The 10,820-nt window shown below is 29.4% G+C and overlaps 1 protein-coding gene across 1 annotated transcript; it reads left to right on the top strand.

Annotated features, from left to right (window-relative positions):
- Positions 1-8,416: 8,416 nt before the first annotated feature.
- On the top strand, positions 8,417-10,613 carry LOC114175683 (glycosyltransferase family 92 protein RCOM_0530710-like). Its single transcript, XM_028060465.1, has one exon. It carries the CDS (start codon positions 8,677-8,679, stop codon positions 10,276-10,278), a length of 1,602 nt encoding a protein of 533 aa, XP_027916266.1. The 5' UTR covers positions 8,417-8,676; the 3' UTR covers positions 10,279-10,613.
- Positions 10,614-10,820: the final 207 nt, after the last annotated feature.

Here is a 10,820-nt window from a genome sequence, read left to right as displayed (position 1 = left end):
TCGCGTTGCCGCGTTGCAGATTTGGTGCCCTATTTTCGTGTCGCAGTGGTGGCTGACGCCGATCAGGTTCACGACCATAGCTTCGCAGGTCACGGTGGCTAGGGTTTAGGGTTCCCATATGGTTCTGTGCGCGCGAGGAAGAAGATGGATAAGATGGAGAAGATACAACGGCACGAGGAAGAAGTAGAGGGATTCGCGTTTTGTGCCCTAATTAAACTATTTGGCCCCGGTTCAATGTCACCCGAGGTTAAAGACGTAACCTTTTAGCTTCGGGTCTGTTCAACCGAAGCATATAAGCACCTTTTGGCACCGGTTTTTTTTTAACCGAAGCCTATAACCCCTTTTGGCCTTGGGTTTTTCTTGAACCGAGACATAAAAGTTGCCTGAAATTGCAAAAATGCCACCGCGCCATTATATGCTTCGGTTCCTTGCCAACCGAGGCCTATAAGGCGAGGTAAAAATGCAATTTTGCACTAGTGTGAGTATATATGTTGATATTTGAAAAGTTTTCTTAGATCTTTAAGGTATTTTTCATTTTATTATACTCTTGATTATACATTTGATTTCCTTTGTACAATTTCTTTCAATAGTCTCTCAAATTATTTTTGAGACATACATTTGTTAACTTTTTAACATTTTTTTATTGTTTATTTTCATCATGTAAAATAATATTTCGATATATTCTATCTAATTATTTTTATTTTTCTAACTCATTATCAATCATACTATAATTTTTTCACGTTAATTATATAAATAATTTTTATTTACTACAATATAAAAATTTAATGTAATTGTCATGAATATTTTTTTCACTATCCAACATATATTAGAGTTCAAAAGATACAAAATTTATGTCAAAATTTTATTATTATGTTTATTATTTGTTCTTTGTGTCATTTTGATCATGTTATGTATTATAACTTTTATTAGTGTATAAAAAAGAGATTCATTATAATTTAAAAAATTGAAGTAAACAAACATTTAAAATATATTTTAATTTGAATATTTGTTTTCCTTTTATATTTTTTTAAAAATATTTTTTAATTTTATCAACTAAGTCTCATTAATGTTTGTAGTTTACAAATTTAATAAATGTTTTGGTTCTCATGAAATTTTATTTGGTATTCTAATCTAAAATATAAACAATTATAATTTATTTTAAAGTATTTGATATGGAAGAAACAACCATCCTCCTAATATTGAATATTTGATAATATTATGTTTCTTTTACCGTAATTTTTTTTTCTTTTATAAAAATTAATATTGAAGTAGTTAGAAAACGGGTACGGGTATGAGTACGAGATTAAACCCGTTATCTAGTGGGAATGAGGATGGAAAAAAATTTGATATCCGTTGAGTTTGGGTATGGGAATGAGAATGAATTTGTTTTACGAGGATGTGTATGAGATAGCAAAACTCGTCCTCGCCTTATTCCCCTTGCCATCCGTAGTCAATAGTACTGAATGTACTATTACCTTTTATTGGTAAGGTATATGATTCAAAAGACTTAATTATTGATTTGATCATATTTTTTAAAATAATCTAGTTCCTTTCTAAAAGCATTCATATTAAACAATGTAAAACACACAAACAAAGAAATAATAAAGATTCAACTCTTGTCACTTTTATTTGTAAACAAAATCCTCGATATTAATGAGGTCTTCAAATAAAAAAATATAAGGATTTAATTGAGTCAAAAGAAAAATATAGGACTAAATTACTAATTAAATCTTAATAAAAATTTATAATTTATTTGTAAATTAAAGTCTAAATTGGTTATAATGTATCAAACTTTTAGCTACTTAATATTATTATATTTTAAATTATTCTCTAATTAATAATTGAAACTAATATAATTAGTTAAAACATTGATAATAAATAGATTAAAATATTTTTTGATCTTCGTTTTTATATCAAAATTTCAAATAAGTTCTCATATCTTTATTAGTCTCAATTAGGTTTACATTTTTTTTAAATGGATAATAATTAGGTTCTTTCTATTAATATGGTATTAACATCATTAAGAATGTACAACATATCAACTCCTCATTTTTTAAGTATTTTTTAATTTTTTAATTTAAAAATATATGCCACTTGGCATATCAGTATCATGTCACGTGTCAAGTCAGTATGGTGGCACGTAAGTTATTGTCTCGGTCTCAATTTTGTTCATATTTTTGTTATTTTGATCCTTTTCAGTTATAAATTTGTTTAAAAATTTTCAATTTCATCTCCTCCAAATTGAGACTAAATTTAACTTTTATATAAATATTATAATAATATTTTTATTAAAAATAATATTTCTATTACATATTTTTAACAATATTAAGTTTATTTAAATTTATATTTTACATTAAACTTTATTTATATTTTATTTTAAAATTATAAATATATAGATGGATAAATTTATATTCCAAATATTTGTATAACATTATATATCAATAACTTCTATACAAATGTTAGAGTTGGTTTAAAACTAACAATTTCATAAATTCAAATGCAAAAATTTTAAAACAACATTATAACAAGTTAAAATAAATATATTTAAAATTTTAAAACAAAATATAATTAAAATTTAATGTAAAATATAAATTTAAATAAACTTAATATTTTTAAAATATTTAATAAAAATATCAATTTTAATAAAAATATCATTATAACATCGATATAAAAATTAAATTTTATCTCAATTTGGAAGGGATGAAATTGAAATTTTTTAAAAAAAATTGAAACTGAAATGAAATCAAAATAACAAATATTTAGACCAAATTAAGATTCAAACACTGACTTAACATGTGTCATCTTACTGACTTGACACGTGACAAACTACTAATGTGACATGTGACATAAATATTTTCTTAAAATAAAATTAGAAAAAATAAAAATAGTTTAAGAAAATTAAAAATAGTAAAAAAAATTAAAACATTGAGGAGATGGTACGTGACACATATTTAATGTTGTTAGTATCGTACTAATGGAGATGACCTAATTGTTACTGATTTACAAAAATATGCGCCTAATTGAGACTAATCAAAATATGAGGATCTAATTGAAATTTTGGTATAAAAATAATGATCAAAAAAGTATTTTAACCTAATAAATACTATTTAGATACCAATTATTTTTAATTTATAAAATAGGAATCTAACTTAGTTAATATATTGATTAATTATTTTTTATCTCTAAATTAATTATTCTTTAATTACTTCTTTTAATAATTTGTTAAAAATGGAATGATAATAGGTTATCCATCGACTAACATGAAATTGTTAAAATGGTGAAGTTCAAAATTTTTCATTTTTAAAGTACATGAACTAAAATGGAACAATTGAAACTAAAACAAGAAACAAAAATCACCCAACACCCTAACAGTAATTGACTTTTAGAGACAAACTCTGTCACACGTACTATTTTTTCATGTAAGGATTTCAATACTTGTGAGATTCTGTAAGGACAGTGTACTTGAAATCTCGATAAGTGATATCATTTTGGACAAGTACTTATGTCAGTTTTTATTCTGTGATATCTTCAAAATATACTTTTTGATATATTAAGAAAATTGTTAATATATTTTAAAATATTAAAATTAGTGTAATTTAAAGATATAATAGAAGGAATAATACAAAAAGATCGATCCAAATCCAAATTCAATACCAACATAGTTCATTAAAAAAAAATGTCCCGTTGTCAACAAACTTAAAATACAAATAAATAAAAAAATAAACTGGCTAAAATTTTTTAAATGAAATAATAATTAAAATGAATACTTGAACTATACTATATTAGATATAGAACATAATATATTATATGTAGGACATATTGATTATATTATACATAAATAAAATTTAATATAAAAAGATAAATAATATGTAAATAAAATTAAATAAAAAAATTTACCGGCATGGAATATATAAAAAGAGTATTAATCATAAAATGAAAAATTAAATGAGCATACTAACTATAAAAATACTAATTATACAATATGTCAATTCTAAAATAAGGAAATAACTTCATATTTTCTAAATTGATTAAGAGTCCATAGTCAATATATGTTTTTGATGATGGGTACTTGTAAAAGTTTAGAAATATTTCAGATTCTAAGATGTCTTTCTTAGTTTTTTCTTAACTTGATGTTTAATATATATATATATATATATATATATATATATATATATATATATATATATATAATAATGATTAAGAATAATTAATACGTCTTGGAAATGTATAAAAATTCATAATTAATTGTGATATTAAATAAAAGACTTAAATACCTTTTTGGTCCTCATTTTCGTAGTGTTTGTTGCGGATGGTTCTCATTTTGACAAAATGTTTAAAATGGTTCTCATTTTTACCGAATGTTTAAAATGGTCATCATTTTCGCAATTCGTGTTTTATTTGATCATTTTCTGTAACGTCGTTTAAATCATTAACGGAACATTGTACATGTGGCACGGTTTGTATTAGGGTGTGTTACGTGTATTGTATAAGTGTGGTAATTAGATATTTGGGGATAAATAAGTGAGCTAGGGTTTTGGTAAGGAATGTTTGGACAGTTGGTGAATTTTGGCAATCTTGTTCATCCATTCCCAATTGGTGTTGCTGCAATCTTCTTCTTCCTGCAATCCCATTATATAGGTATGTTACAGTCCCAATCTTCGTGCACTGTTGGTGGTTCAACGAGAAATGGATTAACCCCGAGATGACAACTTTGAGGATGACAAGAACTCCAAAGAATATTGGTAGAAAATTTTGGGTACAATCTGTTTTTATTTTTGTGTTAATAATAAATTGATTTTAATTTTTGGTTTATTGATTTATAGAGTGGTGGTTCCAATAATGTGGGCTGCAACTTTTTCAAATGGTGGTGTTGATGAAAAGGATGTCATCATCATGACACAAATGAGGTAGATTAATGATGTGGAGAAGTCATTGAAGGTTGCTGAGAATAGGCTGCAATTAGTGATAGGGTTCACTTGTATTGTTATTGTATTATTCGTACTGTTATTGTGTGTAATCTTTTAAAGTCCAATCTATTTTGTATTATTGTTAAATGAAGAAATGAATTAGTTTGATTATGTTGATATTAGTCCCAACATGTTCAAAATGACATCTTAATCTGAGCATTGAAGTAAGTGATATTGATCTAACCTTGGGAAAAATTAAATTGATCTAAGTCTGGAAGAAGTTAATTTCATAACGTTAATTCATCCTGATCAAAATGCACTACATCAATGTTTGGCAAAAGTGAGATTGAACGAAGTTTAAGGAAAGTCAAAATGCAGTACATCAATAATGAATTCTACATAATAAATTCTAAAAAATAACTAAGACGTTTGTAGCTGCTATCATGACCTCCTCCTAATCTGTAATTTCATCCTAAACTGCTGAGATGGTTTTTCTGGTGTTGGTAGTGGTGTTGCTTGACTCTCCACTTCATTCCTTGGTGGTTGAGTTGTTTGAGTTTTAGCCGTTGGTGCATTCTCAGCAGTTTCAGCAGTTGGTGCATTCTCAGCAGTCCTAACCCACGAGCAAACACAATCCAAAAAATCTTAAACCCACTTACCTCGTTGATGATGATTAATTGGAAAATTGAGATAAAAAGTGCAACTACAATCCAATGATGAAATGGCGAGTATTAGCTGCTTCTTCTGCAAATCCGAGCTCAAGAAAGACGAAGATGAAGAAATTTCTCTAATTGCAAAATTTTTCCTAAATTGAAAAATTAACGTTAATTAGCCACCTGTACAGTACATGTCACACCCTAATACAAACTGTGCTACCTGTACAGTGCTCTGTTAATGATTTAACGGCGTTACAGAAAAGGACCAAATAAAACATGAATTGCGGGAGGACTATTTTAAACATTCGGTAAAAATGAGGACCATTTTAAACATTCTATCAAAATGAGGACTATCCGCAACAAACACTACGAAAATGAGGATCAAAAAGGTATTTAAGCCTACATAAAATATGACAATCATAATTAATACAATTTTATTTTATTTAAAAGACAAAAATATCCATAAATATTGTATAATTGTTATAATATTTCATTTAATATTTATCAATAAAATTTAAAAAATAATAAAATAACTATATTTTAATATTATTAAAAATTAAAATATAATTAAACATAAAAAATTAAATTAATACAAAAATCAACAAAAAATAATATAAAACATCTAAAAAGTTTATGAAAAAATAATAATTAAAATATCAATGAGATTTAATAAAGTTTTTAAGATGTTTATTTTCATTACTTACAAATTTTAAAAGATATTTTTATCTTTAGTTATATATATTTATATTATTTTAATTAATAAAATTAATTATTCTAATTTTTAATATAAAAATGATAAATTTAATGCATATTAATTATTTTTTAACCTGTGCATCAAAGTAATCTAGGCAAAGAATGAAAATTGAATTTGGAGTTAAATATAAGCGTCGTTTGAATGACAATTTAATTGATTAAATTATGTCTTTATGATAATTAAAAATTTACTAATATTTGTAAATAACTGATTATTTAAAAATGTTTATTATTCATTTAGATTAATCGGTTATTTTAAAATGTTGAATTAGTGTATAATTGATTATCTCAAAATAGTCAAATTTTATTTAAGTATAGTATAAATATTTATATAATTTATTTAAGTCAACTAATAATTGATTAATTATGTTTTAATTTGTAAATTGGGAACTTCAAAATACAAGATGCCTTACAGTCAGTATTAAATACTTTCAGAATCAAAAGTCATTTTTCTATATTATTTTTAGAGTATTATTACTGTGCATCAAAGTTTTTTAAAGAAACTATATAGATCTTTATAAAGGAATTTAGAGGGATATATCAAAGAAAACGTATATAAAAATTTATCTTACTTATTTCGCATGATATTTTTTATAATTTTTGTTAAGATTGTTTACTTGTGTAGTATTCTCGAGTGGTCAATATATGGGAGGGTTATATACTGAGTAAGAAGTTGTGTTCGAAGAATATAAGTATTTGATAGTGAAAATTCAAACCTGATTGTTTGGATAATTAAATGTAGATCATAGTTTGTGATTAACCGAATATCAAATTTTGAATGATTTTTTCTTCATTTTTTTTTCAAAAATAAAATATATCATTTATATTTTTATTTTGTTATATATATATATATATATATATATATATATATGATTTTTTAGATACAAAATCAATTACATGCCATATGAACATGATATGTGATCTATATTAAGAAAATAGTAACTGCAATTAAATTAATTTTCTCATTAGATTATATTAAATCACATTTACATATTTTTTAATTATAAAATAGATATTTACATCTTTTATATTTTTAATAAAATCACACTCACGTTTTTTTATTACTTCTAAATAAAGCATTGCTTTTCATAGCGTTTTTAATAAATACGCTAATATTCTCTATATTTTTAATAAAGTAATAATTAACTGTTTTATTTCACTTATAAAAGAAAATTATTATAAAAATGATTCATTAATTTATATTTTTTTAATTTTATTTTTCATACTTTGTTATTCAAATTTTAAACTAATAAATATTTTGAAATAAAATAACGAAAATAATATCCTTTTTTTGTTAAAAGAACTACGTATCATTTATTGCAACAGAAACAACATACATATAAGAAGAATGTAGATCGTTTCCTAAAAATATAATAAATGTGAATATTATTTAAAAATTATAAATAATATATATATATATATATATATATATATATATATATATATATATATATATGTGTGTGTGTGTGTGTGTGTTTTTCTTTTATTCAAAAGATGATAAAAATGAATATTTATTTTAAAATTAGAGAATGTACAGTACCATTTAATACAATTTTGAAGAAGTTATAGTAACAATTTCAAGCGCTTGTAACGCCCAAAAATTAAAACATGACTTAGCGTTTGGTATACCGATGTAACGTAAGTCTCTTTTCAACAAAGTACTAAACTATATTTGTTACGTATTTTCTATATTTTTTTTCAAAGTAAAATTGAGTTTTCACATGATAATGTACGTAATGAAAAGTTCGCATTTGGGAGATTCTAATAAGTATCTAAAATAAAACTTTGATTCTAATTTAAAAAAAAAAAAAAAAAGCAACACCACAGCACACCTATCTATAGAACCACATAAATATAAAATATTTTCAAAAATAACTCTTTCAATTACCTTCTTTATTTGAGGAAACAATTAATTATAATTGACCAAAATTAATTTAATCAATATCTGGTGACAGACTAAAATAGTAGCCATAATTAAGAATATTTTGGGAATAAAATAATGATGGCGTGGATATTGGAGATTAGTTTTTGCAAATGAAAGCCGCAGTTAGTTTTTTGTTTAAAAAAAAAATAGTAATATTTGTTGAAAAGAAAAGTCATAATAACAGGTTAAGGTATTTTAACAGAAAAGATTGACATAAGAAAATTGAGATTTAGTTCTTACCAAAAATATGAATTGGCAGCCATCAATATCAGTCTACCTCCTCTGTGAAGGAGAGTAGTAGTGGAGAAGACATTCAATTTGTTTTATGGTGAGGGAAGAGTGCAGGAGAATACATTCATGTATCCCTTCTTTTCTTTTTCTCTGTTCTGCATTCTCTTCTCCAAAACATTCACACCTTTAACGATCTTCTACCCTAATGGATTCATCACCAGAACAACCTCGTAAGAGGAAACACAAGCTGCCGCAAAGATCATTTTTCCTCTACTTCTCCTTCTTCCTCTTCATCTTCTTCTTCTGCTCCTCACACCACTCCTTTTACTCTCACCCCTCCCTTCCCTCCTCCACTCTCAACCTCCCAACACCCCTCCGCGTCCACCACCGTATACTCTTCCCCGATCACCTCCTTCTCACGCTCTCCGACCCCAAAATCCTCCCTTCTCACCAACTCCACTGCGTCTACCTCCTCAACGCCTCACCCAATCCGCTTCTCCTCCCGCTTCTCTCCACGGACCGCTATGATGAATTCCGCTCCATAGCGCGCTGTCCGCTCCCCCCTACAAATTTCTCCGCCGTCGATTTGACCTGGCGCGGCATGGACCGTCACCGCCCGGCGAGAGCCACGCCTCACAACTGGGAGAAGTTAGCGTACGAGGCCTTTCTAGACAACGGCACCGTGGTGGTGTTCGCCAAAGGGCTAAACCTCCGTCCACACAAGGTTTCCGACGCGGCCTTATTCCGGTGCCACTTCGGGCTTCCAAACGGTGCGTTTCTGTTAACCACGAAAGCGGTATCGGTGGCCCAGGAAGTCGTGCGGTGCGCGCTGCCGCAGAGTATTCAGAACAACCCCGAGAAGGGTCGAGGAATAAGCGTGAGCGTGAGCCACGTGCGGGGCGGGGGTGTGATACCCTCCGTGGCGAGAATCGGCGGCTGTGAGAAAAAGGGCCGAGTGAAGGAGAAGATGTCGGAACTGTGCGCGTGCACGATGGTGTGGAACCAGGCACGTGCGCTGCGCGAGTGGGTGATGTACCACGCGTGGCTGGGTGTGGAACGGTGGTTCATATACGACAACAACAGCGACGATGAGATCGATGAGGTGGTAAGAGAGCTTGAGGATAAAGGTTACAATATTAGCAGAGTGACATGGCCTTGGGTTAAAAGCCAAGAAGCAGGGTTTTCGCATTGTGTGGTGAGGGCGAAAGAGGAATGCAAGTGGGTGGGGTTCTTCGACGTGGATGAGTTTTTCTACTTGAACGAAATGCGACGGAATGGTCTGAGATCAATGGTGGCAAATTTCTCGTCTTGGAACTCCGTTGCGGAGATTAGGACAGGGTGTCATAATTTCGGTCCTTCCGGATTAACGACGCACCCTAAACGGGGAGTGGGCGTAGGGTACACCTGCCGGGTTAGGAGTCCGGAGCGGCACAAGTCAATTGTGCGGCCTGATTTGGTTGATGTTAGTCTTCTGAACGTGGTGCATCATTTCGAGGTGAGGGAAGGATTTGAAGCCGTAAACGTTCCTCCTTCCGTTGCGGTGATAAATCACTATAAGTACCAGGTGTGGGAGACTTTTAAGGCTAAGTTCTTGAGAAGGGTTGCAACCTACGTGGTGGATTGGAAGGAGGAGGTGAACATTGGATCGAAGGACAGGGTCCCTGGACTGGGAACCCAAGCGATTGAACCAGGTGATTGGGGGTTGAGATTTTGTGAGGTTTGGGACACCCGTCTCAGGGACTTCCTTCTGTCTAATTTTTCTCATCCCCAAACAGGGTTGTTGCCTTGGGAAACCACTGCTCGATAGTCTCTGCACCCATTTTCTTATTATTTAATTATTGTTACAGGGGTTTATTTCTTTGGAGTGATGATGACACGTGAGATATAAGATCATTAGATTAGTGGATAAGCACTGTGTGAACTCCATGTTCTGAAAGGAAGAGAAAGAAAGAATATAAAAAGAGTAGTTTGGTGGTATAGGATGAGGAATTGTATTATACGATAGACAGTCAGGTATTGTACTTTTGGAATTTCATGTTTTGTTGTTGGGATAGCTTCTAATCACTGGAATTTTCGAAATGAATTTATAGATATGAAAGATGCTCACTACATATATAATGTAGCAACTGAAGCTTAAGCATATCCAACATGTCTTGTCTTTCAGTAGTGTCAGATGATGTAGGTCTATTTGGAAGACGTGTCTGCGTGTGAGAGTTTAAAAGGTACTAAGTACTAACCAACGTTTGCAGCAGCCGTTGGTAGGTACGAATACTCTGGTTTGTTTTAAGTACTAACCAAGGTTTGCAGCAGCCGTGGAGAATTACAACAAAACCTCAATGAGAATTATGA

This window comes from Vigna unguiculata, chromosome 3 (genome assembly GCF_004118075.2).
Source record: "Vigna unguiculata cultivar IT97K-499-35 chromosome 3, ASM411807v1, whole genome shotgun sequence".
NCBI lineage: Eukaryota > Viridiplantae > Streptophyta > Magnoliopsida > Fabales > Fabaceae > Vigna > Vigna unguiculata.
This window is presented reverse-complemented; position numbering and strand designations above follow the sequence as displayed.

What these genes read in the sequence shown, in the direction of transcription:
- LOC114175683 (XM_028060465.1), top strand. Translation starts at nt 8,677, where the DNA reads ATGGATTCATCACCAGAACAACCTCGTAAGAGGAAACACAAGCTGCCG.